Source organism: Camelina sativa, chromosome 7 (assembly GCF_000633955.1).
Source record: "Camelina sativa cultivar DH55 chromosome 7, Cs, whole genome shotgun sequence".
Lineage (NCBI taxonomy): Eukaryota > Viridiplantae > Streptophyta > Magnoliopsida > Brassicales > Brassicaceae > Camelina > Camelina sativa.
The window spans coordinates 20186768-20213105 of record NC_025691.1 but is presented as its reverse complement, the minus strand read 5'-3'; the positions used below and the strand labels follow the sequence as shown (position 1 = coordinate 20213105).

Sequence of the window (26338 nt, the reverse complement as noted above, 5' to 3'; positions counted from 1 at the left end):
TCATTGTCGGGATCGAATGAGGCAGAGACGAAGGAGAAAAAGTGAGACAAAACACGGGTTAAACTTAGGGTTAGGTTATTTATATATGGCTGCGGTATAGCTGAGGATAAACCGATCGGTCCGATTACCAAACTGAACTGAACCGATATCCGAATCACCAAATCAATTGCGCCATTCGGTTTGACAAGATCACTTCGGTTCTCACCGATAACCGTAAAAGTCGGGTTAATCAATTCGGTTTGAACGGTTTCTGCCGTTAACCCAAGGCGAATGGAAACAGAAACTATGATATGTTTAACCACACTTTCTATTGTGTATTGAAATATTTTTTTTTTCACACATATTGAAGATATTCTATCTCTAAATCCTTTGCAAACAAAGAAAACAACAATTTTATTCATAGTTTGTTTTCCAAAACCTGTGAGCTTTGATTCTTAACATAAGAAGAACGTCAATTCACATTTATTTAAATATTATAATTAATATAGATAAACTTAATAAATTTTTAAAATATTACGAATATGTAAAATTAAAAAATAAAATACTATATAATATGGTTATATAATAGATGGGTTATAAAGAGGACATGTTGATATTAATAAAATATCATTAATGCTAATACGGGTTAAATCTCATTTTATTATTTGTCAACTCTATTAATATTAAAATATTTGACATATAAAAATTAAGTTGATTTAACTAAGATTGTATAAAATAATTAAATCATTAGGAAAAATGTGACTTAATCATAGCGTATAAATGACTTACTATGTATTTAGATCCCTTATTTTTTTTGAAAATCAATATTGAATCTCAAACACTAAACAAAATAAACTTAATATAACAAACAAATGGTCATGAAATATATTGCACAAACGATCGTGAATAATTAGTTATTTCTCTATTTGGAAAGTATACAATATTTAACAAACAAATCTATACTAATAAAAAGTATGAGTTATAAACTCCTAAGGCCGTCCACATAGGATTTTAAACAACCAATAAAAATTTGACATATCACTTATTAACATTTTATACAATTTCCAGAATTTTCTATATTAAGAATTATTTTAAACAACCTATCATGATTTGACATGTCATTCATTAACATTTTTTAAATTTACAGAATTTTTAGAAAAAGGAAATTTTTAAATTTATGGAAATCAAAAAACTAAGCACAATATCCCACATCGGCTAGAAAATTTTTTAGACAATGGTTCAGAACCAGTATAAATAAGATTAATATGCTTCCAACAACGAATGAGAAGGAAAGCTTGATTTATCAGGCTTCCAAGTTTAAAAGTTTTATTTGGTTTGATCTGGTTTTTTACTTGTTCAAATTAAAACTTTAAACAGTTTCAAAAAAATATTATAATATTTAAAAAATTTAAAAGTTTAAATATTATAAATATTGAAACTTTTAAAAGTTCTTAACTTTTAAAAAGTTTTTAAATATTATAAGTTTTAAATTTTAAAAGTTTAAAATATTATAAATATTAAAAAAATTTAAAAGGTTCAAATTTTATATATCGAAACCTTTTAAAAGTTTAAAATATTATAAATATTGATGCAAAACATAAATTATCTTATTTATCTAGATTTGTGCTTTTTATTTCTTATAAGCTGTAAAATATATTTTTGTGTATGATTTTATAGATGAGTTGATATTCTTTCATTAATTTTTTATTTTTGGGTCTAAGGAGAAGGATTGACATTGCAAGAGTCAAATTTTGAGGTTTAAAGAAGAAAGATGGACGACAAACACACATGTTTTATTAGCTATACATAGGCATGACCAGGGTTACGGTTGTCACGGTTAAAATTTATTAACCATCGGTTATGGTTAGAAATTTTTGTAATCTTAACCAGAACCGTTTAACAAACGGTTAAACGGTTACGTTTAAATACGGTTACAGTTCAAGCGGTTACTGTTATACGTATACGGTTACGGTTATTTGATTATATGATATGGTTGATATTATTTGATGATATAATATAATTGATATTATTTAGTTATAATTAATATGTTCTTATAGTGTACTCATATTTCTATATATCATATGATTCATATTAAATAAATAATTATTAGTATATTTTATTATGTTTTAAAAATATTATAAACCAAGTAAAGGTTTTGGTGTGAGAAGTTTCTAAACGCGTGGATCTAAAACCAAATAAGTATATGGATAAAATTGTCAATAATTGGGTGCATGTGTTGATTATCCTGGTAATCATGAATTTCAAAAATTTTATGAGAAAAAAAATGATTTTGTTCTTGGAGTTTGATGGGTTAACAAGTTGTGTGGTAATCTAAAAAAAGGTTTTTCAATGGAAGAATATGAAGAAGTTGACGAGGAAGAAGAAGAAAAATAGTATAACGAAGAACCAAACGGTAAAAGTTACGATGACAATTAACACAAAATTTGACAATGAAAATGACAATAAAGAATATGAAGAATAAGAAAACATTGAATAAAAAACACGAAAACATAGGTGGCAGCGATCAATTTAATATGAAAACGAATTAAATTCATGATTATAAAATTATTTCGTTTTTCTGGTGGTGAAAGAAAATGGTTTAGGATATGTGAGGTCATCAGTTTGATTTGCTTCGCCTCGACGTCAAGTTAAATTTATGATTTTTTTATCAGATTTGATTTTATAATACAACTAATTTTTATATTTAAAAAAATTGTGTATCTGAAATTTAATTTTTTTACTTAGTAGTAATTTTTATTTTTTTATGAGTTAATATTTTATTACTGTAATCAATCATATATAATTTTTATCAAAATATATTAAATAAACTCACATAGCTGAGTTCAAAACCTAATATAATATAAAATACCTTTGTAAATGACTTTTTCCCAATTGGCTCTCATCAACTAATTTGTTAAAAATAAAGAAATACCCTATAATACTATTTTAAGTTTTTAGGACACAATTAGCATACACGCTCAAAACTTCCAAAACTAGCACTTTTATTACATTAATAATATTACTCTAAAATTAATTATTAAATTTATGACATAAAGAAGAAGAAATTATAATCACAAGAATCTTACAATTTTGATTTATGTGAAGCTTTCAATCTCAGATCTTCAATTTCAGTCTCTCTTTTTCTTCTTCTTCTTCACAAATCATATTTGGAATTAACGACGAATATGTCGGAGATTCAGTTTAGGCTTGTGTTAAATCGACAAAATCTTCGACGAATCCACAAGCTCTGTTTTTGAGGAAAGGGCATGTGTTTGGAGCTCGGGTTTTCACAACGATAATGAATTTGATAAGCTCATTCTCTCTCGATCTCCTCTGTAATCAAATGGTGTGTGAGCATTCTGGATCGATAGATCGTGACGATGTGGAAGACAAAAAGATAAACGATTTTGAGCCACCGTTTATTAGATCAAGTGATGGATGAGGAGCTTATCAGATCTGGATTTGAATCAATGAAGGTGAGATTCAATAGCAAAGAGTGATTCAATAGATGAGGAGCTTGTCAGATGAGGCGTTGTTGACTTGTTTTACGAAGTGAGAGTGAGAATAACCACGTCGAGTACAAAAAGAAGTTATAGAGTTCATAGATCCTAATTTTTAACATCCTTCATTCCAGGTATGTTCCGTTGAAACGGAACCAAGTCGTAGTTCTGGGAAATGTGAGAGCATGGATAAGCTTGTAAAACATACCTATGTAAAACTTATCATTCTCTCTCTCACCTCTGTAAAACGTTTTTGGTGGTACAGGAGAAGAAACTAGAAGACTAGAAGATTCAGCTTTTGAAACTTCAACCATGGGTCTCAAGTTAATGGTAGAAGGATAAAGAAGCAACAGATTAACTCCGTAAGACGAGGTGGAGTTTACGAATACGACATGTAGCTAGAGTGTCTTGATGTAGAATTGGATCATCTTGTTTAGTATAGTTTATTTATCAATAAAACTTGCTTTGTTTATCAAAAATAATGATGTTAGTATTATAATTCCATATCAGTCAACTAAGACTCTTAAGCTAGTAACAAGACTTAAACTAGATTCAGATTCTGAAAAAAATGGTAAGAGAAAAGTGGGATCTGAGTGATGATCACCTTCTAGGCTTCTACTGCTTAGCTCTTCCAAGATTTATAACTTGTAGTGGATTTAGAGGAACGAGCGATTGTGGAGAATAATTGTCATAACAAACGTCTTTTAATGTTCCCTTCCTTACAACTCCTAGCTTTTGTAGCCACATTGGTTCTTTTTCCTCTGTCTTGTGTTGACGGATCACCTCCTGAATTGAAGTTACTGATGAGGTAAAAGTGGAGTTAACTGTGAAAGTCTACAACTTAAAATAGAACTTTTTTCTTTTATGAAAGGCAACCTGTTCCTTCCTAAACATCATTCAATCATTCCAAAATAATATTGTTTGCATCCAACCTTCTTTTACCTATATTAATGTTTATTGTTAACCAGTTTGACTTATTTGTTACACTCTTTTAGTGCCAAACAACTCATTTTCTTTTAATGAAAACCATCTTAAATTTCAAAGAATCATTCCTAAACATCACTGAATTTATGTTTATGAAAGCTACTTGGAATTTCAAGATGTCATTCATAAATATTATTGAATTCTTTCTAAATTTAAATAAATGTGTTTCTAACTCTCTTTTTTGGAGTTTGCCTTCATATGTCAAAAATTACTCCATTAGTAAGGAGATTTGTGCATATCTTGATGTTTACCGATATCCAGAACTTTTATGAAAGTCATCATGAAATCCGAACATTTTATGAAGGTTATCCTAAAGTTCAAGAAATATTTCCTGATTTTCCTGGAATCCTTCCTGAATTAAATTATTCTCAATTTGATCGACACATAGTGATGATTTGTTAGATCATCTATAGACCGAACATAATGTGAGATTAGAAGTCTTGTTTGATTTTTGACATATTGCTTAATGCCTGCTTGTGTAGATTATTTACTTTGTGAGAACAAGTCTAGAGATGCATGAGTTTGATTGTTTCTTGCCATGAGAGTGGATTAAACATGTCTTAGAAATATATGTCTAGAGATTAGCTCAAGTTGTTTGAGATTTGTTGACCAAGTTAGATGACCTCAATCATAGTCCAGCCCATGAATCCCTCCTCAAGACCTTCCTTGTTTATTGATTTCTTAGCTTAAATCCTGTTGTTTGATCGTTGTTTGATTCGTTTTGGTATTGCTCTGTTTTTCTTGTGTTGCTCTGTTTTGCGTATTTGTCCAGCTCGACCCTGCACTCGATCAGCACTCGATCGAGTGCTTGCTCGAGTTCCAACCCAGAACTTGTGTTTATGATTTGTGTTTGTCCTGTTTCACCCTAGTTGCATTTCTGTTGCATTCATTTAGTATCCTGTTCATTACTTACCTTGCATTAGTTCAATACTTGCATTATCATAGTTTCTATTTCTGTTTTAGCTTCATAATTGTCATAATCATTCTGTTCCATTTGCATTTAGCTCCTAATTCTTGTAGTTTTACTTTCTGCATTTTACATTTCATCATAGGATTGTTAGTGACAAACAACCTTTACATCTGGCTTGACTTAGACTCATATGCACATCTTGATTGATCACAAACACTCAGATTGGATTGACACCTCTTATACTACAATTGCATAAGGGGAATTGAAACACCCTGACAACCATTCATTCATAAGTCATCATTCCATACATTATTCACCACAACCACAAAAATAATGTGTTTCACTTACTCGACCACTTACCCGATCAGGTACACGATAACCTGCATCGAGTACTACCTCGAGTTGTTCATATCTCATTTGCTTACTCGATCACCCCACTCGATCCTGTACTCGATTGCTTGCTTCGAGTGCTTAGGTCGTGTGGTTTTTTTGTTTACATTCTTTTCTTTTATTTATTTTAGGACTGATAGAATAAAAACCCTATCTGTTTGGCTTGACTTGTATTGTTCTGATCATATCCTTCCTGCTAGCAATAGACAATCATTTGGATTGATAACCCTTTGTACTACAACTGCATAGGGAATTGATACCCTGGGTGAAAACTTGCTTATCAGCTATGTGCAACGGTAGACAAAGAAACTCTTCTCCCTTTTCATTCATTGTATAGCCATGTTACAGTGGAGGTGGGTTTCTCTTTAAAACCCTTGAACTGCTTTGTTGTGTCATCCTTTCAGAATTCTTAAATACTTATGTGCAAGATTGTTTTTTTTTACTTTGGTGGGTTTTTCTCATATCAAGTGTCAGCTATTTTGGTTGACTCTTGTATGGCTGGTTATGGTACATGTTAGTGTTTATTTGCCTTAGTCTCTTGTATCTTCAGACTCTTTAATTTTTGATGTGTTCATAAGGTTATTGGGGCAGTAGGTGGCTTAAAGAACTCAAGGCTCAACTCGGCTCTCCTTAGTGTCACCGCAGGTACTCAAAACAAGCTCTCTAAAAGCATATCACTTTGCTATATCATTTTATGTAAATTTAGACTATTAATACTTCTTTGGTCTTCATGTGTTTGTGTTGCTCTGTTTATGTATATTCTAATCTTCAAGAAGGCGAAGGAGAAGGTTATGTTCAAGAAAAAAGTTGGAGTTCCTGAAAGTTTTAACACGTCTTCTCATGAACTTTTCTTCTCTCTCTCACTTTTTGTGCATGTATTGTGTGTTTTGGTTATCTCTGCTTCGCGTTGCTTAAGGGTTGGGATTTGCAGGTCTGAGTTTTGATTGTGAAGTTAGGTTCTTTAATCCGTTGGTTTTGTCTGATTCTAATTCGAGCTCACCGTTGACCTTTAAATCTCAGTGTTTCGTTTAAAGATCAGTTCTTTATTGTTTGATTGCTTTGTATTTGCTATAACATGAGATGGGTTTTGACTTTTTGATCACTTTAGTTGATTTTTCATCTCTGTTTTTGAATCTGATCAAGTGATTAACTAATGTACTTGGATCTGCATTTGATTGCTCAAAGTGTCTGTTAAAGTTTTGATCACTTTGTTTCGTGCCTCCTACAGTTCAAGTCAATATTCTCATTCTTCGACCCTATGATGTCAAAGTGATCAAGTTTGACCCTATGATGATTATGGAGGCTGTAATTGATAGAGAAGAGTATAAGTCGCTTGTTGTGGTTGACTGATAAAAAAAATTGTACTTACTTTTAATAGTTTACTCAAACCCAAACGATTCGAAACATTAAGCAAAAACCAACAAAGAAATAATGTCAAATTACTTCATTATGCTAAATTCTTAATTGTTGAGCACAGCCCCGAGTAATCAGCGAAACAAACCCAAGTCTACTACGTTCATTGTTCAAGTAATCAGCAAAAAAAACAACCAATCAACACTTAAGTTGTTTTTATATTAAACAAATTTGCACTCAGATGACTCAGTTGTGATGCCTGCGAAAGCTTGCTTCATAACAGCTCTTATATATAGGATCCTTTTTTTCTCTTCGCCATCAATCATTTGGGGAGAAAAATCCAGTGAAAAATTGGTGAATCAAGGATGGTAGAACTTTTCTTACTTTTTTTGATAAATCAATTACACATTTTATAAAAAAACATATATACAAATTAAATTATTCAAACTCTAAAAATGTATTCAAACTCTAAAAATATAAAAAAAATTCAATTAAAGACTTTTTCAATTATACAGACTTCACACAGAACTCCAACACGTTGACTTCCAAAATAAGTCTAAGTTAATGACCTAACTACCTTCGAAAACCAAAAACTTGATTTCTCCATATGAATAATATATAATCATGTCAAAAACATATAGAAGCAAGTACATAACATATATCAAAAAATACAACAAAAAAATCTTAAAAATTATTTACCAATTTGCAATAAATTAGTTTACAAATTTTGCCGACTTCATGTTGATGTCAAACGAGTAGACATCAACAAGCCTCTACGCAGAGACTTTAACTCGAAGTCTATTTTATGTGGTCTATTTTTGCAATTACAATTTAATAAAGCAGACACCGGACGAAGTCTACTAGGATAGTTAACTTCTTTTGTTGTCTTCCTTTGTTAATTTTTTGGTCAGTTTTGCAATTAAAAACATAGAATAGAGTGGACTTCTTAGGAAGCTTCAACAAGTTAACTTCGATTACAGTCTACTCTGGTTATTTTTGCAATTGATCATACCATTGACTTGGTAGTAGACTTCTAGCTGACAAGTAGACTTCATCTATCCGTCAACTAGAAAAAGTAAACTTCGTTGTGGTTAGTTTTGCAATTGACCAAGTTTGACTTTCGCCAAGTAGACTACGTACGAAGTCTCCAGGAATGATGACTTCGTTTGCAGTCTGCCGTGGTCATTTTTGGGGTTGACCAACATTTTTATTTTTTTACTAGTAGACTTCTTTTGCAGTCAACTAATTATTTTAATATCAATAATATTACGGTCAATGCTTAAATATTTTGGTCAATGCCAAAAATAGTCACTATAGAAGTCTACTCGTTTATTATCGTAAGAAGACTTCGTCCGGCAGTCATAACTAAAAAGTCAAAAATTTGGTCAATTGCAAAAATACACCTTAGTAGACTGCAAATGAAGTATCTGACGGAAAGATTATAATGCAGTCTAAACCATATTTTTTGTTTTCAAATGAAATTAAGGAGACTGAAATTTCAGTCTACAGGCTCGAAACTCGATAAATTTTTAATTGCAAAATTGACCATAGAGTAGACTTTACATGATAATATGACGGTTAGACTAACAAATGAAGTCTAATTTCGTAAAAAAATCAAGGAAAATCATGAAATCTACCGGAAAATAACTTTATCGGTGGTTGTTTCGCAATGACAAGCACCGAGGACGTCGTCTTTAGTCACCACGGAAGAAACCCAGCACCAATTTAATCACTATCCAAGAATCATGACATATAACAAGATAAATGCACTTGCAAATTTTCTTGGATTAAAATAGAGAGAAGATGGAAGAAAATGAAGTTCTCATAGCATTGGGTGTTATTTAAGCTTACAAATTCAGGTTGTTGAAGCTTTAAGAGCTTCAAATTTGGTTGTACATGGTTGTTGGAAAATTGATGGCGGTGGCACAACCGTAAATAAAAAAGAAGATGAGGATATGGATGTAATAAACATTTTCGCAAGAAATTCAAATAAATCAGAAATAATGGCATTTTTGTGAATACAATGAATGACCAAAGATTTAATAGGGAGAAAGTAGCAAATGTTGGAGAGAGAAAAAGAGATAGTCAGTTTTACAATTGACTCAAGTTAGGGGTATAGTTTTGGAAGTACCCTTTTTTTTTCAGCAAAACTCATTTAACCTTTTTACCAAAAAAAAAAAAAACCCCTCATATGTTTGGGACTTTTTTTTTTAGTTCTTATGTGCTTAATGGACATTGAACGGTAACAATGGAATAGAATTATAACTAGAGAGACGAAAGGGTTTTTCTTAACCAAAAACAAAAGAGGTGAATTTTAAAGCTGCAACAAAATAAATCGAAAAATGTTGAATACATACCTTAATTTTAGTAGGAAATTTGAAATTTATATTAAATTGTATAAGTCTTTGAAATGTACCTTATATATTGCACAAAATAACTATTTTGTCCTTAGTTAAAAAATTAAAAATAAATCTAATATAACTAAATTAATTTATTTGACAAATTTATTTCTAATAACATTTCGTAAATTAGATATTCGAAATTTTTGTTAATCTTTTTTTAGAAAATGATGAATTATTTTATTATATATAATATTAATCAATAACTAAAATATTAAAATTCAGATAAAATAAATAAAATATGCCCCTAAGTAATAATTAAAATATCTGGTATTATTTAGTAATTTAATTTCAAAATTTATTATATAAAACTAAAATAAAATTAATTAAAATTATTTTTTTTGGATTTATATTTAGTAAAATTTCAGATAATAATAGTTTAAATATATATATATATATATATATAATTCACTAATATATTCTTTATTTTTTTCAATCAATAAAATTTTTTGAAAAATAAATATATTTTGATATATTAAATATGTTACTGAAATTTGAGTATAAGTTACATAATTTTAATTTATTTTAAAAATTATTAAGTTTAATAAAATAATCAAATATTGTGAGCTTTTAAAAAATAAATCAACAGTTCAAATAAATCGACTATGTAACAAATCAATTAATAGAAAAAAGAAGTCGGCTTTTTTAATATAAAGTCTTTTAAAAAAAAAAAAAACAGAACATAGCTTTCAGAATTTGTTTGTGAACCGGAACCAACACGTCCGTTGATTCTCAGATCATACATTAATGGGAACACAACACGTAACACTGCAAATAGAGTCGCTTGATTCTTCTCAAAACCATTGGTAAGTCATTGTAACTATTTGCTTATTGTGTACGTAAGAGAGTGAATAAAGTAATCTAAGAAAGGAAGATACAATATGCGCATTTGAAAGTTCTTAGAGGGATACTTCATACTTGATATAGAAAGAATGGTTCAATGGCAAATCGAAATTTTATACTGTTTTATAAAGCAATACCTTTGACTCTTTGCACTCCCTTTCAGTGTTGCTGGTTCAATGATATTAAATAGCATGATTTGACTATTCCATGATGTTTAACACCCTTATTGAATTCTTCTGTGTATTATTTGACTCACCTTATAGAATTATTCTTGGTAATTGGCATTGAAAATTTTGGTTGTGTTATCAGAATTAACCAATCATGTTTCAGCTAATCATGTTGTCCTTGCTGCTGTTCTTCTTGCCCAAGAACGTAGTAGGTGGAGGAAATGAGTTCTCGGTAGCGGTTTAGTCAGTGCATCCGCTAATTGATCTCTAGTGTTGACGTGAGCAACACGTAGTATCCCTTGCTGAACCTGTCCACGAATGAAGTGATAATCGATGGCGATGTGTTTCACCGGATTGGCACACAAGAATGTGGCTCCTACATTGTCACAGTAGACAACAGGAGCAGCGGGAAGAGGAATGCCTAGTTCAGTCAGTAAGCTGCAGATCCACCGTATCTCTTTGCTGCTTGCCAATGAGCTTCAATAGGACGGTGCATAAACTGTGATAACCGATTAACTGCATATGCAATGTCCAGTCTCGTGAACGCCAGATATTGGAGACTTCCCACAAGGCGACGGAACACGGTTGGATCAGGAAGGGGATTGCCGGATGTGAGAGTGAGTTTCGGAGAGGTTGCCATCGGTGTACAGACGGGATTGGCATTGATCATGTTATGACGATGGAGCAGGTCTAAAATGTATTTGCGTTGTGACAAGTGAAGACCATGTGACGTGCGATGAGCCTCAAGGCCTAAAAAATAATTGAGATCTTCTGGGTCCTTGATTGAAAAACGATCAGCAAGGAGACGGAGGATGTGTTGAATTGTGGAGCGTTGATTGCCTGTTATCAAGATATCATCGACATATACCAATAGATAGACCCAATCCATACCATGATGAAGAACAAACAATGATGTATCGGCCAATGAGTTTTTGAATCCAAGTGAGAGAAAAGGTCAGTCTTCAATTCAGTGTACCAGGCTCGTGGAGCTTGTTTGAGGCCATATATCGCCTTATTCAACCGACATACGTAATTTGGTTTGTCTGGATCAACAAACCCCGGAGGTTGCTCCATGTACACCTCTTCGTTTAATGTCCCCTGAAGAAACGCATTATTCACATCGAGTTGTTGGATTGGCCACGAACGTTGAACAGCAACATCAAGGACCAAGCGAAGTGTTGTAGATTTGATCACGGGGCTGAAAGTTTCGGTGTAGTCACGGCCAAACTGTTGGTTGTAGCCTTTGGCGACGAGACGAGACTTACACCTGCCAAGAGAACCATTAGGGAGAAATTTATTTTTATAGACCCACTTACATCCGACAATGTTCTTATTTGAAGGGCGAGGAACCAAATCAAGGGTTTGATTGCGAGCAAACGCATCAATTTCTTCAGACATAGACCCTCTCCATCGTTTGTCTTTTAGGGCCTGGTTCACGGTCAATGGTTGTGAGGGCAGCGGAAAGATTGAGCTTAGATTTGGGCTTGGTGATGTTATTTTTGGCACGGGTCGTCATAGTGTGGCGATTTTGAGGAGGTGGCTGTGGAGCAGGTTCCGGTGACAGGGAGGGAGACGGTTGCGGGGATTCAGTATGGTGAGAAGAATGAGGTGACGTGGATGGTGATGTTTGTTGGGCCTGGGAAGAAGAGGTTGAGTGTGGGCTTGTGCCTGTTTGGGCCTGACTAGAAGATAGTGGATTATGAATGGGTCGAATGGGAGATGTGTTTTGGGTTTCGCTATCGCGTGTGGTGCCAGCGCTCGAAGCAGCTTCAGGGGAATTGGAAGCTGTTCGAGGCGAGGAGTCGATTGAGTTTTCCGAGATCATACCTGGGCAAAGGTCGGAGCTCGGTGGTCCCGGTGGTAGTAGCTGTGGCGTTACGAGTGGCGGAGAGGAAGGAATAACGGAGACTGCTGGTGGATTGGATACATTTGGAGAAGGAATCGGGACTGCTGGTTGCGGGGTGGTGAGACTTGAATAAGGGAAACTCTTCTCATCAAAGATGACATGGCGTGATGCATATATTCGACCCGAGCTTGGTTGGAGGCAGAGGTAAGCGCTTTGAGTTAATGAGTAACCCAAAAACACACATGGAGTGGATCGGTTATCCAACTTGTGACTCGCATAGGGTCTAAGCCATGGAAAACAGAGACACCCGAAGATACGAAGCTTTGAGTAATTGGGAGGAGCACCAAAGAGAATGTGAGATGGAGACCACATGTCAAGAACTGGTGTGGGAAGGCGGTTGATGAGGTAAACCGCTGTGGCAAAGGCGTACGTCCAGTTTCCACAATATGTCGGTGCTTCCGTTCAGAGATGCCGTTGTGTTCTGGAGTATGCGGTGGAGACGTGAAGTGGGAGATGCCAGCGGAGGAGAGAAACGGCCGGAGCGCAATGAACTCGCCTCCGTTATCAGGATACAAGGTACCAATTCGTGTGTTGAATCGATTTTCTACGAGGGATTTGAACGGGATGAAGGTTTCACGAACTTGCGATTTGGTTTTAAGTGGATATAGCCAGGTATAACGTGTGTAGTGATCTATAAGAACGAGATAATATTTATAGTTGTCAATAGAGAGGACAGGAGAAGTCCAGACATCCGTAAAGATAAATTCAAGGGGACGAGTAGAAGTGATTGATGTTTGAGAAAAAGGAAGCTTACGGCTTTTATTGATAGCACAGTCATTGCAAAAATTATTAAGAGAGGGAGATTTAGAACAAGGAAGAGAAAAAGCTGAAATAAGAGATTGAAGAATTGAAGAAGACGGATGGCCTAAACGAGAGTGCCAATCAGCCATGGACGGTTTGGTGGAGGACGAAGCAAAAAATGAGGCTATGGGTGATGGAGAAGTAGGCCACTCGTAAAGCTCAGCTCTAGCCTTGCCTTGCAGCAACGGGACCCCGACCTCAGATCCTTCACCTGAAAATGAGCAGGGGCAAATTCAACCGTAACATTATTAGCATTACACAGGCGATAGACAGAAATGAGATTTTTATGAATTTGAGGAACACAGAGAACATTATTTAGAGTTAAGGGTCGGGAGGATGAAGGTAGAGAGAGTGAAATAGAGTTAAGGGTTGGGAGGATGAAGGTAGAGAGAGTGAACCAGTGTGTGTGATGGAGAGGGCTGAGCCATCACCAACAGTGACATTATCACCACCTTGATACGAATGATGGAGAGATAAGTTGTGGAGATCACTTGTCATATGGTGGGTGGCACCACTGTCCATGATCCAAGGGTCGGACGGTTGAGAAGGAGCAAGAGCGAGATTTGCACGAGGCTGCCACGGACGAAATGGAGAAGGGAGCAAACCATTGGAGGATCCAGACTGGTTTGCATGAAGCTGTGGACAGCGTTTGGCGCTGTGTCCAAAAATTCCACACAGCTGGCACTTACCTTGATATCCTTTGGTGCCACGATGGTCCTGTCGAGAGAAGTATTGATTGTTGTTGTTGTTCCAGTGTTGTTGCTGACGAGACTGGTGCTTGCCTTGATAGGATCGGGGACCAGAGGAAGCAACATTAGCAGAAATTGGGACAGGTCGAGAAGCAGAGTAGGAGGCAGCTAACAGCTTGGCTTCCTTGTTGAGAAGTTTCTCCACAATCTCAAGGAAAGAAGGAGGAGTTTCACGTCCTTCAGTTTGATCCACCACAGTCTTATAATCTTCGGGTAAGCCTTCAAGAATGTATTCGAGTTTTTCCTGATGATCGACAGGTTTGCCGAGAAGAGCGAGTTTGTCAAAGCGAACGAGGAAGCCTTGAATGTAGTCGTCAATGGTTTTGTCACCCTTGGTGGCTTGCTTTAGTTGGATCCGAAGTTGTTGAATATGCCCCCAGCTTGGACTAGCATAGGTAGCAGCAATCGTCTTCCACATGGCGTTGGAAGAAGTGGCGGAAGACACCAACGGCTGAATAGAGGAACAGAGAGTACCTAGTAAACCACTGTAAATGAGTTTGTCCTGACGGCGCCATGTTGCGTAGGATGGATTCGGTGTAACTTGATTCGCAGTTGTGGTGGTTTGAGGAGGTGCCGGAGTGGAACCATCGAGAAAACCGGCAAGATCATACCCGTCAAGCAACGAGTGGACCTGAACTTTCCATGTCAGGTAATTGGTAGAAGTGAGCTTTGTGATGTTGCTCATGTTAACGTGAAGAACAGATTGAGAGACGTTGACTGTTTCAGCAGCCATGAAGAGAAGAGATGGTTTAAAAAAAAAAAAAAAAACAGAGAGAAAGAAGAGAGAAAGAAAGCGGCTGCAAAAAAAAAAAAATTTAGGGTATCCACTAGTAAAAATAAGTTGTATAGTTACAAAAAAATGTGTAGAAATAACTTGTTTTCTGTAGCCAAAAAGAAATTGTCACAGATTTGTTACAAAAATAATTAGTAATTATTTACTCGTCACAAGCTGACCCCTTCATCGCAATTCGTCGCTATTTATTACAGATTAGATATAGCCAAACTTGTCACCATTTGCTACTAATTGAATCAATTATCGAACTTGTCACCATTTGCTACTAATTGATACAATTATCTACGCCAGTTTAAGACAATTATCATCAAACATATTAGTAGCAAATGGTTACGAAACGTGACAAAAATTGTTGTGGCTACATACTCACAAAAATCTTCAAGGGTGGTTGTCATTAACTTGTTACTAATTGGGACAAGAAGTTTGTCGCATATTTTTCACAGCTAGCTTCGGATATTCAGAAAGAGTTAGCTACTCGTTATTGTAACAATTAGTTTCGATTGCTACTTTGTAAACGGTAATAGAAAACAGAGTTTTAGACCACAGTACAGAGCAGAGATATAAACCAAAAGACTCTGCTCAGAGTATTATAACAAACGAGCAGGGGTTAAAGAAAGCTGCTATTGAGTGTTCATCAGAGGATGGCACTACCTTGAAATGCATCACCGTCATCGTCTTCTGGCTCATGAGTCTCATCAGGCACATTAGTGGGATGACTGAGATGGATGTCAGCATCTTCAGGATTGGCATCTCGGTTGTCCCTGTTGTTGGCTTGAGTTGGGCTGGTCACTGATGCACCCGTACCAATAGTTGGTTGAGCCGATGGGAAAGAGTGTGAGCCACCTTCAGGCATATATTGCTTCATAAATTCCACAACATTAGCCAGCTGCTCTTGAAGAGATGTGAGCTGATGTTCAAGAAAGATCTTTTCCACTGCACCAGCTGAGCTTTCTCCACGCTAGCGGATGTAGTTTCTGCCCCCGAGTCTGAAGATCCTCCCATTCTGAGATGGTACCACCTAATGAAAAAAGTGTTGTTAATATCTGATCTCATAAACATCAATATGTGTCTCATAAACACCCACTTGTAACTCGAGGAGACAAGCGAATATGTATTGATGTATATTGTTCATCATTTCTTACGTGTTCATGATAGATGAACAATATACATATGTAAGACAAATATAAATCGAAATCTTAGAGTAAGTTCGAAACTGATCCAAATAGATATTATAGGAGATCATGTTACCTTATAGAACAGCTCATCCTCCTGAAGCCGAGTCACCCCTGTGGCAGAGGAACCTCTTTGTGTTCTTCAAATGCTAAGTCAAGTCTTTCTTACTTGTAGTGAATCCAGTCTTTTCAGCTGCTCATTGTGCTCCTAATCCCCAATGAAGTTACTCCAATCACTAACTAATCTAGAAACCAAAACCAAGAACAGAACGATGCAGAGCTTTGGTTGTAGTTATTAAAAGATAAGATAAAAATCTCAAGACGTTAAAGCATATCTTACGTTCTGCAAAGCCAAAAACAAAGACTTTCTTGCCATAGAGAATTCCTCCTTCCTCTAACGTTTCCTGAAACATAAATTAAATACCAGAGTCTCTTGTCAAACCCCTGACAATAGACAACAACAACAAAAATGGAGAATGTACGTAATCCCAAACAACTTAACTTACTTCAAGACTTTCAAAATCCCAATTGAATTAATCATAAACTGCATCTAAACTATGCTAGTGCCATCACAATTTAAACAACAATAAGTAAAACGAATATCAGTGGTGGAGAGAGTAACTCAGAGAATATATATACCTCAATTCCCACTGGAAATGCAGCCTTCACACAAATCTTCGTGCAAACACACACATTACACAATAAGTAGAATGGCATACAACTGTACGTTCTCATAGAAATAAACCAAAATATCATTCTGATACCACTATATATAATATATTGTTTATTGCAACCAAGAACTCTTAAACAGCTCCGTAGTATAGGCTAAAGTTATATAAGAGAAACCCACCACCAAACAAATGAACAAAAAAATTCAAGTTTAAAACGTATCTCGATGTTGTTTTCATATATAAGCTTAAATCAACTCAAAATGCATATCACAAGCCCCAAATTATATTGAATCATACTACATAAGTAGTATAAATAATTATCCAGATCCGTACTGCAAATTATAAGTATTACCAGATTACGTATGTCCTCAAAGTACTCAGGCTCTTCCTGTGGTTTGGTTGTTGCTCGAGCTTTCTTAGCTCTTGGAGCAGGTTTCTTCTCAGTGGTCCTCTTTCGCTTATCACCACCACGACGAACAGGTTTCTTCTTCTTACCCTCATTCACTTGTTCCATTAAGAAAAGGTTCTAAAGTCAGTATAATAAATTTCAATTCAAGATACGACAACATAGGAATATATAAGATTTCACGTTTCGATCACCCCAATCATCATTAAAACAAAAGAAAGCCATCTCGAGATTCAGCATACAGTGAATGCATCCAATTTAAACAAACAGGGAAAGTGCCGAATCCAATTCGACAAAAACTAACTCATCAAACTACAAATTCTCAAACAACTATCAACATATAACCCTAATTTTGCTAATACAAATCTAATTCATCGCATCATTGAACCAAACAATTCGAGAATTGGCCAATTCAATCTCCGATTTGGTGAAGCAAAAACCCTCTCCAATTGATGAGCTGCCACCGTCGATGGTGATGATGATATCTCCGGTGAAAGACGCTTTGCTTTACCTCTCAATTCTACCAAGAACTCTCAAGCTTTTTCCATTAAAATCATCGATCTACCGAGAGAGAGACGAGAGACAGAAACGCGAGAGAGAGAAGAAAGAAGGTAAATCGGGAAACAAAACAAATTAAAAAAACTTTTAGTCTAAAGGTGAGGAAAATGCTACGAATTTGCTACATTTAGTGTTGTGTGTGTGATAGTGTTACAAAATTTTATGTCACTAAATATGTAGCATTTTTTCTACAAAGTATGTATGTTACTATTTGTCACTATATAGCTACACTTAGTAACTAATTAACTACAATAATTATAAACTTAAATTTTGTCACTAATTTGTAACAGTTTATAGATATTATTTGTTATTAATTTTTTTGTAGCAAAAATATGTAACTATATGATACAAATTTACTAGCGATGGTTATGGCTCTGATACCATGTAGAGAATGATCGTTATGGCATCAGAGTATATATACTAGAACAGAGGAGGAGACTCTAGGTTTGTACATGTTAGGAATGTTCCATATTAGATACAATCAGATATTATACGGTATTAAAGATGAATGATACTGCGTATCCTTGACACTTCAGACCCAACTGGTGGAGGTTTCGACTTTAACGGATTCCTATATGCTGCTGGATCGGCCAATCTAAACAGCAACGGCCTGTTCAGACTTACCAATTCTACAACACAAACAGCTGGTCAAGTTTTCTACAATTTTCCATTTCGATTCAAGGACAGTGTAAATGGTACCGTCTACTCTTTCTCCACCACTTTTGTCTTTGCTATAGTTTCACATTATGGAGCACTTTGGATTGGCCTTTGTCCTTTCTCCTACGAAAGGTTTGTCCAATGCTGATCCCACCCAATACCTTGGGCTCTTCAACAGTAGCAACATAGGAGATCCAAAAAACCATTTAGTAGCGGTTGAGCTCGATACCGTCGAGAGCGCTGAATTTGATGACATAAATGCCAACCATGTTGGTATTGACATAAAATAGCGTAGTTTCAGAAATAGCTACTTCAGCAGGTTATTACAAGGATGATGGTACATTTATAGATCTCTTGCTTGCCAGTGGAGACCCTATATATGCAAGTGTGGATTGAATATGATAGCAAACGGAGACAGCTTAATGTCACACTTCATCCTATTCGTGTCCCTAAGCCAAAAGTTCCACTTCTTTCTCTGCAAAAAGATCTTTCTCCCTTTTTGCTTGAGTATATGTATGTTGGCTTCTCTTCATCCACGGGTACACTAACTGCATCTCACGATATATTGGGTTGGACGTTCAAGATGAATGGGACGGCTCCAGTTATAGACCTTTCTCGCCTGCCAAAGGTTCCTCGTTTTAATCAGCCATGGATCCAGAGTCCAAAGGGGGTTTTAACAATCAGTTTGACTGTATCAGGCGTCATCTTACTCATTGTCTTGAGCCCTGGCTTATGGCTTTTCCTCAAGAGGAAGAAGCTACTTGAAGTTCTTGAAGACTGGGAGGTACAGTTTGGTCCCCTCATAGGTTTTCTTTTAAAGATCTACACACTGCAACAAAGGGTTTCAAGGATACTGAGATTCTCGGTAAAGGAGGATTTGGGAAAGTCTATAAGGGTACTTTACCAGTTTCCAACGTAGAGATTGCAGTGAAGATGGTTTCTCATGACTCAAGACAGGGAATGAGGGAATTTATTGCTGAGATCGCAATTGGGCAACTGAGACATCCTAACTTAGTTCGGCTCCAGGGTTATTGCAGACACAAAGGTGAACTCTACTTGGTGTATGATTGTATGCCAAAAGGAAACCTTGATAAGTTCCTCTACCACCAACCGATGATGAGTCTTGAATGGTCACAGAGATTCAAGATCATTAAAGACGTAGCTTCTGGACTTTGTTACTTGCACCAACAATGGGTGCAGGTGATTATCCACAGGGATATTAAACCAGCTAACATCCTTCTTGACGCTAATATGAAGACAAAACTTGGTGACTTTGGTCTCGCAAAGCTTTGTGATCATGGGATTGATCCTCAAACCTCTCATGTGGCAGGTACCTTCTTGTGTTCTTCTTATTTCTGTTGGAGACTTAGTCTCAAAAAGGATCTTTCATTCTCTATGTTTTTACTTCGAAGGTACACTTGGGTATATTTCACCTGTCAAGAACAGGAAAAAAGCAAGTACAAGTTCAGATGTATTTTCACTCGGAGTAGTGATGCTAGAGATTGCTTGCGGGCGAAAACCTATATTGCCACGAGCATCGCAAAGCGAGATGGTACTGACTGATTGGGTGCTAGAGTGTTGGGAGAATGGAGATATCATGCAGGTTCTTGATGATAATATTGGACAGGAGTATGTTGAGGAGCAAGCAGAACTTGTTCTGAAACTCGGCTTACTCTGTTCACATCCTGTAGCAGCCATCAGACCAAACATGTTCAGCGTCGTCAAGTTCTTGGACAGTGTGGCTCAGCTTCCTGATAACTTACTTAACATTGTCCAAGCTCGAGAAGTTTATCCAGGTCTTGAAATCTCAGGTGAAACAGCTGATTCTCCTGAGTCCAGTTCCATTGCTCCCTTGACATTCACTGAATCTTTCGTCTCTCACGGACGCTAAAAGAAACCCATATGGTCTCTATGGTCTCGTAGGTTCTTGATGTCTCTTGAAAATGTAAAGTCTTAAACTGATTGTAATAATTTTTCAAGTGTGTAAGACAGATATATACAAAAAAAAAAGAATAAGAAAACTCCCAGGAAAAATCATATGATTGGTATATAAGTATGTTAATAACATCATCCTCACGTTTATTATCTATAGACTCTATACAAATACATTGACAGAAGACTGTTTAGTACTTTTTACTCACATAACTAACACTGGAAACCTGGTGGCTTCTCTATATCACAAACATCATCTCATTGGAGATATTCAATCTTTTTGCTGGAAATTGTTGGTGGAGCCCTTGGCTTTGCACTTCAGCCTCAGTGCCATGGAACCCTCCAGGATATCAGACAACGTTCAGCTGTTACAGAATAAGGTTCTTGAAATGAGGACAGCCACATCATAGTACTTCGTGTAAAGAGTCTTTTGGGAAGGGTCCTTGCATGGATTTTGCTTTTGGATCTAAACTTTGTCTCCGAGTTTTGGCATTTGTTGCTTCTGCCTGATATTAGACAGTAATGCTCAGAGATCATACAAAGCAGTAATGAAAAGTACTGCAACAAGGTTTTCATCTGAGGCTTTATAAAATAGAAACTCCCTCATGAGTTATACCTTTGGTTTGGCCTGTAAGTGTATCCTCTCTACAGATCTTGCGCTTAACCTGGAAGGCTGCATTTGAAGAAGAAACATTAACTTTTAAGAAATTGTTAAACGGTCGCGTTATTATATCAGAGGAAAAAGGTGGAGACAGTTTGGTATGCTTATCAACATGTTACCTCCTTCTGTTTCTCTGTTGTCCCGTTGCTTTTTGATACAAATGATGAAGAACGGTGAGAGTTGGAACCTTTTCTTTCTGTGCCATCTGATTTTGCAAGTCTGTTTCAAGACAAGAACACAAATTTAGGACACAAAACAAGATATGATGAGTAATAGAAAAAACTCTAGATGCTGATGCATGAGCAAAGTGAGTTTCAATACCTGCTATTTTTCTGACTAGTAGTACCTATCCTCGAAACTGCAGTTGCCTTTGCAGGAACCTGGTTTAAGCATTGGCAGCGTTGATAAACGTTTAGTTACTAAGTAACAGAATCTTTATCACTTGGTGAAACACTATTAGACTATACCTGCTTTGGAGCTGTATCTTGCTCATCACCCGAAGGTTTCAATTGATCGAAACTCTTCTGAAAAGTCTTAAATGCACGTCTAACGATGTCTTTATCTCCCATACGTTCCATAATCAAGGACTCTCTGGTTGTTGCAAGAGCAGTAGGATCAGAGCCCGACTGATCTAGATTGAGAGAAATAGGCAATGACTTTGTAGCGGTGTGTTTCTTTTTCGGCAGAGTCGACACAGTTTCCTTCTTTACAGAAGAGCGAGAAGTAGATATTGAACTGATTGTTGAAGCTGGCTTGGATACTCTTGGAGTTGAAAACCCTGAAGCCTTTATGACAGGTGATGCTGCTTTATTTGCTTCCTTTGTCATGCTTTTCTCCTTGCTTGGTTGAGTTTTCCTAGTGGTTACAACCTTGCTCGTTCCTGGTTTCTTAGTCACCTGACTAGGCTGTAAGACACAGGACACAGTTATATGAAGAAAATATGATAAATCACACATTCAACTATATAAGGAAGCTTATAGTATTTACCTTAAGAGAGCTTCTCATATGGTTTGTTTGCACATTTTTATCTGTCTTCTTGATTGGATTCTGATCTTTCTGTTTCTTTGTCTCCTTCATTGGCGTTTCATTCTTTTCACGTGTATCCATTGATGAAACATCTTCTTTCACTTCTTTTACATCTTCCTTCATACAAACAACTTCTTCTGGTTTCTCTTTATCCTCCACTAGGACAATCAATTCTGTTTTTTCCTTCACGCAAACAATCTCTTCATGCTTCTTCAACTTTAAGGTATTCAGATCTTCCCCTGCTTCAGCCAAGCTTTGACGATCCTCGAAGTCCATAGTTTCTTCAAGAGGCTCATGGATACATGTTTCATTCACTTCAGTGGCAATGCTGGCAAAAAGCTTATCTTTTTCTGAAGTACTTTCACTGTTAGATTCATAACAAGCATTAGAGTCAATCATCATTGACTCGTCATTGTCACTATCATATGTTTTTCCCCGGTTCTGATTCTGAACACTCGGCCTGAAAGATGCATTCCTCTCCAATAATTTCTCCTGCTCCATGATTATATCAGCTCTCCTCTCAGCAATCTTCTTGTAATGTGATTCGAAATAAGCCTTCTTCTGAGCTACTGATCCAGCAGTTGCACACTTCTCCACTTCTTCCAAGTACTTATTGGGAGAAAAAGATGAAAATTTCTCCCATGAAAGTGAATCATTCTCAAACTTACCAAACGAAACAGACACTTGCAGTTCTTGATTCGATGAAGTTGCGGTCATTATCTGTTTATCCATCCACACAAAAAAAAACTCATTTAAAGACCTAACTCACCATAGCAAATCAAGAACCACATAAATACATAACAGATCATCATAGGACATTAAAAGTAATCTCAATAAACTTGTGTCATAACTAAAGCATAAATCTAAGAAACAACACAGCAAATCAAGTTGACATAGTCAAATGGGAATTACCTTATCTTCACCATTAGCAATACCAACTTCCATATCTATCATTAATGCTCACAAGCAAGAATCCTAATCCACACAAAACCAAAAAAAAAAACTCTTATCACTTTCAAACTTGAACAAGCTAAGAAACAAAATGGCATCATCAACTTGGAAAAACAATACCAACATCCAATAATTGCGGGTTCACTGTACACTCTGATGCAAATAGCAGAAGAATTGTAGCAAACAAAGAGGAAACGCAGATATATACACTCTTGGTTTAGTAATTTATAGACACTTTCAGTTTCAGCTTGTTTTATAATAATCTTTATCACAGAATCGAAAACCCTCTTTGGTGAGCAAACTCAGATTCTTCTGATTGAGTAAGCTTCAATAATTATATAAGCAAAGAATAGAACCAAATCCTTGTCAATGATTGACACTAAGCAAAGAAAATTTATCATTTTAAATCCAAAAAGAAAAACAAAACAAAAAAAGCTTACCTGAAAAAAGTGAAGATAGCCCACAAAAACTGTGTTAATTCCAAAATAGTGTAAACACTTGTAAAAGCAAAGATTTTCACCAATGCCTTTTCAAAGTTGGAAACTTTGGGAGAAAATAAAAAACAAAAGAAGACGAAGTGAAAGAGAAGAGATTAGAGATCAGACAGAAGAATGGAGCAATGAAGACAAGAGGAGGTGGGACCTTTGTCGGAAGCTAAGAAGTGTTTAGAAGTGAGAACTTAATGACCGAACCAAAAGGGATATATAAGATACAAGTACTTTTCTGACTATTAAGCGGACGACAAAAGAGATTTATTAACCATGTTAACTGGCTAGTTTTGGTAACAATCAAAGTCAAATAGTTTGGTAATAGTTTTCACATTCTTTATACTTGTGAAAACCTACCAAGCACAAAACTATAAATGAAGGGTTCGCTATTTTAGAATGTGATTCCACAGTTTAATCATCGTTTGTACTTTGTAGCTCAAATCATTTTATTTCAAAATCTCAAAACATAACAAAAAGTTGGTTTTTAATAGATGAGTAAAGTTATGCTTTTGAGTTTTGACTATTCTATTTTAACAATCAATATTCTATATTCGTCCTTTCGCAATGCCTTTTGACTATTCTATTTAAAGAACTGTTAGTTGTTACTTGTTGTTAGTCGATCATAATCAATATACTGATTAATGTACCACTTAATCAATGTTATCATCCCTACTTATGTCTCCCGTTTAATGGTGATGACCGAACGGAGTAAGTGGTCCGGACTCCGGAGTAGTTGTGGGAAACTCATTTCAAAAGGCATTGAGAAAGGACAAACATACAATACTACTTCACAGCCCAGCCCACTCATAACCCAAATCTTTCATTTGTTTTTTAAGATGAGTTCTTTTGTTAAGTATGACAAATGTTGACTATCATGGAGTAAGACTTAAAGATATGACAATTGTGTGTACAGTTTGAAAACTTGAGCCAAGCCTTTAATGGTCTAATAAAAGATCAGAGATTCAAATAAATGTAATGTACATCAACTTCATTCTTCTTCACTTTCACTCTGCTTCATTACTGCGAACAGATTCAACTAACTCTTTTCTTTACCTTAGCAAGTAACCATTCAGAGATACAGCCTTATTATATGTAGTAATCTACAATACATAGCTTAACAAATTTGGGTTTTTTTATTTCATGCTAAAACAACACTTGCTACATATTCTTGAAAAGTCTCTCAACACAGACAATTGAGATCAACATAACCATTAAGGGTAGCTAACATAACAAAATGCAATTTCAACAAAAAAAGAATTCTCCTATAGCTAGTCCTCATTAATGGCTTCTACTAACTCTGTCTATCACTCGTCAATTTTTTTACACCATCAACAGTCAAAACAAAAAATATCTCTCAAGTCTCAACTCAACAATGTATTTGTGATACCCCAAAACTACAAAAAAAAAAAAACAAGTAAAAGAATGTTGTTTTGACTTACACACACACTCTTCACAAGAAGCTTGAATCTTCTGTTAACTCCGACAAAGAAGAGAACCCAAGCAAAGCCTGATCTTTAGCTCTCTCAATCTTATGCTCATATAAATCATACGGTTCCCATAGATGATCCAACGGACAAGGTCTCTTCTCATCAAGCCTCACCCATGGCTTACCTTTACCACTCCAATGCAACAAACTCACTGGACCTTTATGCAAAGACCTACAGCTTCCTCTAACATTGTCTCCTCCTAAACCATGTTGGTTCCACCTATGATCAATTGCTTCAACGTTCCCTGCAAAGACTAGTAGAAACGGAGGCAACGAACCCAAATCGTAGATTCTCTTCTTCTTCTGTATTTGCATCCAAGTTTCAAGCTTTTCTCTGTAGTTACCTTCTCTCCATCTAACTAGATCCATCACCATCACACCCGTGTTGAAATAACAAGGCTTTCGACCCGAGAAGAACCCCGGTAAAGCCGGGTCCGACCAGAACCCTGAAGTGAAGTACTTTGTGAAGTTAGCGTGACAATACTCCGGAGCCCCGATGACACGTGACCCAGTTAAAGTCGTGTTCCAAAGCTTGGTAATATCGTCGACGACGATGATGTCCGAGTCGAGGTAAATGACTCGGTCTACGCATCGATCGAGTATATCTCCGAGGTAGTTCCGAGCGTAGTTCAACGGGTTCTCAAGGGCTTGTCGGATCGAAGAAGAAATGAGGTTGATCACCGTGTCTTCCCGAAAAATGTAGACTTTGAAGTTTAGCGAGGGAAACGTAGATCGGACGAGTTGACTCAAAACGCGTGGACTCGCCGGGTCAAACTCGGCAGCGATGAGATGGAAGAATATGCTCTCTGGACACGACGCGTGGCGGAGCATTGAATGAACGGCTGCGATTGAGCCACGTAAGTACTCTGAGTCGAGCGTCATAGCTACGTGAACTAACGAAGCGTCGCAAGACGACACGAAGTTTTCTCTGTTAGACGATTGAGACGCGCACTCCTTGCCGTTTCTGTACTCGGGAGCTTCTACGAACGGACCAAAATCAAATCCATTCCCCACGGCGGCTGACACGGCGGAGATTCTCCCCGGAATCATCCGTATCCCGACGGAGAACTGTGGAATGAACAACAAGAACACGACAAACGCTAAAACCGCGGATTTCATCGGAAAACGCAACCGCATTTTTAGGAAACGCGTTTTTTTACTCTGAATGGGGTAAAGATCTGTGCTTTATACCGCTAATGTTCTAGCATTTTCAAGAACTGTGAAGCTTCTTGAGATATAAATTACTCCAAGAGTTCCAAAGAAGATGAAGAAGAAGAAGAAGCCAAGTCTCTCTCTTTTATTTTGGCTTTTAAGAGGAGAGATTTGGTTGACACGCGTACTGAAAGCGCGTGGAAGTGATGTTTGGTTTTAGTCGTTAAATTTTACTCGTTTAGTGGTGAAGTGTGTGTTAATTGAGATCAATCCCAACGTAATTACCTATTCTAACTGATGGGATTAAAATATTTTGGTAATTACAAATTATCGTCTGTGTGTTGGTGTACCGTAAGAGTGAAATTTAATGTGTGTGGGGGGGGGGGGGGGGCTTTTGGAACTCG

The 26338-nt window shown here is 36.3% G+C and overlaps 4 protein-coding genes across 13 annotated transcripts; 1 reads left to right on the top strand and 3 right to left on the bottom strand.

Annotated features, from left to right (window-relative positions):
• Positions 11341-17741, bottom strand: LOC104701649. 7 transcript variants are annotated; one of them, XM_010417376.2, is made up of 6 exons: positions 16970-17738; positions 16586-16621; positions 16453-16501; positions 16287-16350; positions 16023-16191; positions 11341-15792 (listed from the first exon to the last, which is right to left on the bottom strand). In XM_010417376.2, the coding sequence occupies exon 6, from the start codon at positions 14712-14714 to the stop codon at positions 13554-13556; it is 1161 nt and encodes a 386-aa protein (XP_010415678.1). In that variant the 5' UTR covers positions 14715-15792; positions 16023-16191; positions 16287-16350; positions 16453-16501; positions 16586-16621; positions 16970-17738; the 3' UTR covers positions 11341-13553. The 7 variants fall into 7 exon arrangements, with proteins under 7 accessions (XP_010415678.1, XP_010415679.1, XP_010415677.1 ...); XM_010417377.2 differs by having other exon boundaries at positions 16453-16496; XM_010417375.2 differs by lacking the exons at positions 16453-16501; positions 16586-16621 and having other exon boundaries at positions 16970-17121; positions 17535-17741.
• Positions 18513-20129, top strand: LOC104704790 (putative L-type lectin-domain containing receptor kinase V.1). The gene is given in 3 exon segments (XM_019227463.1): positions 18513-19034; positions 19037-19568; positions 19651-20129. Coding segments are annotated over 3 exon segments (1428 nt in total). The 5' UTR covers positions 18513-18617.
• Positions 20261-23478, bottom strand: LOC104701651 (protein WVD2-like 7). 4 transcript variants are annotated; one of them, XM_010417380.2, is made up of 8 exons: positions 23249-23478; positions 22770-22832; positions 21819-22577; positions 21299-21736; positions 21153-21211; positions 20951-21050; positions 20787-20843; positions 20261-20676 (listed from the first exon to the last, which is right to left on the bottom strand). In XM_010417380.2, the coding sequence occupies exons 2-8, from the start codon at positions 22809-22811 to the stop codon at positions 20575-20577; spliced, it is 1557 nt and encodes a 518-aa protein (XP_010415682.1). In that variant the 5' UTR covers positions 22812-22832; positions 23249-23478; the 3' UTR covers positions 20261-20574. The 4 variants fall into 4 exon arrangements, with proteins under 4 accessions (XP_010415682.1, XP_010415684.1, XP_010415683.1 ...); XM_010417382.2 differs by lacking the exon at positions 23249-23478 and adding an exon at positions 22929-23194; XM_010417381.2 differs by lacking the exon at positions 23249-23478 and adding an exon at positions 22933-23194.
• On the bottom strand, positions 24407-26072 carry LOC104701652 (probable galacturonosyltransferase-like 9). Its single transcript, XM_010417384.2, has one exon. The coding sequence runs from the start codon at positions 25917-25919 to the stop codon at positions 24747-24749; it is 1173 nt and encodes a 390-aa protein (XP_010415686.1). The 5' UTR covers positions 25920-26072; the 3' UTR covers positions 24407-24746.

Coding starts and splice junctions, on each gene's coding strand:
- LOC104701649 (XM_010417375.2), bottom strand. CDS start 14,714: ATGGCTGCTGAAACAGTCAACGTCTCTCAATCTGTTCTTCACGTTAAC.
- LOC104701651 (XM_010417380.2), bottom strand. CDS start 22,811: ATGATAGATATGGAAGTTGGTATTGCTAATGGTGAAGATAAG. Junction 21,212..21,298: donor AAGATACAGCTCCAAAGCAG/GTATAGTCTAAT, acceptor TGCTTAAACCAG/GTTCCTGCAAAGGCAACTGC. Junction 21,051..21,152: donor ACTAGTCAGAAAAATAGCAG/GTATTGAAACTC, acceptor GTCTTGAAACAG/ACTTGCAAAATCAGATGGCA.
- LOC104701652 (XM_010417384.2), bottom strand. CDS start 25,919: ATGCGGTTGCGTTTTCCGATGAAATCCGCGGTTTTAGCGTTTGTCGTG.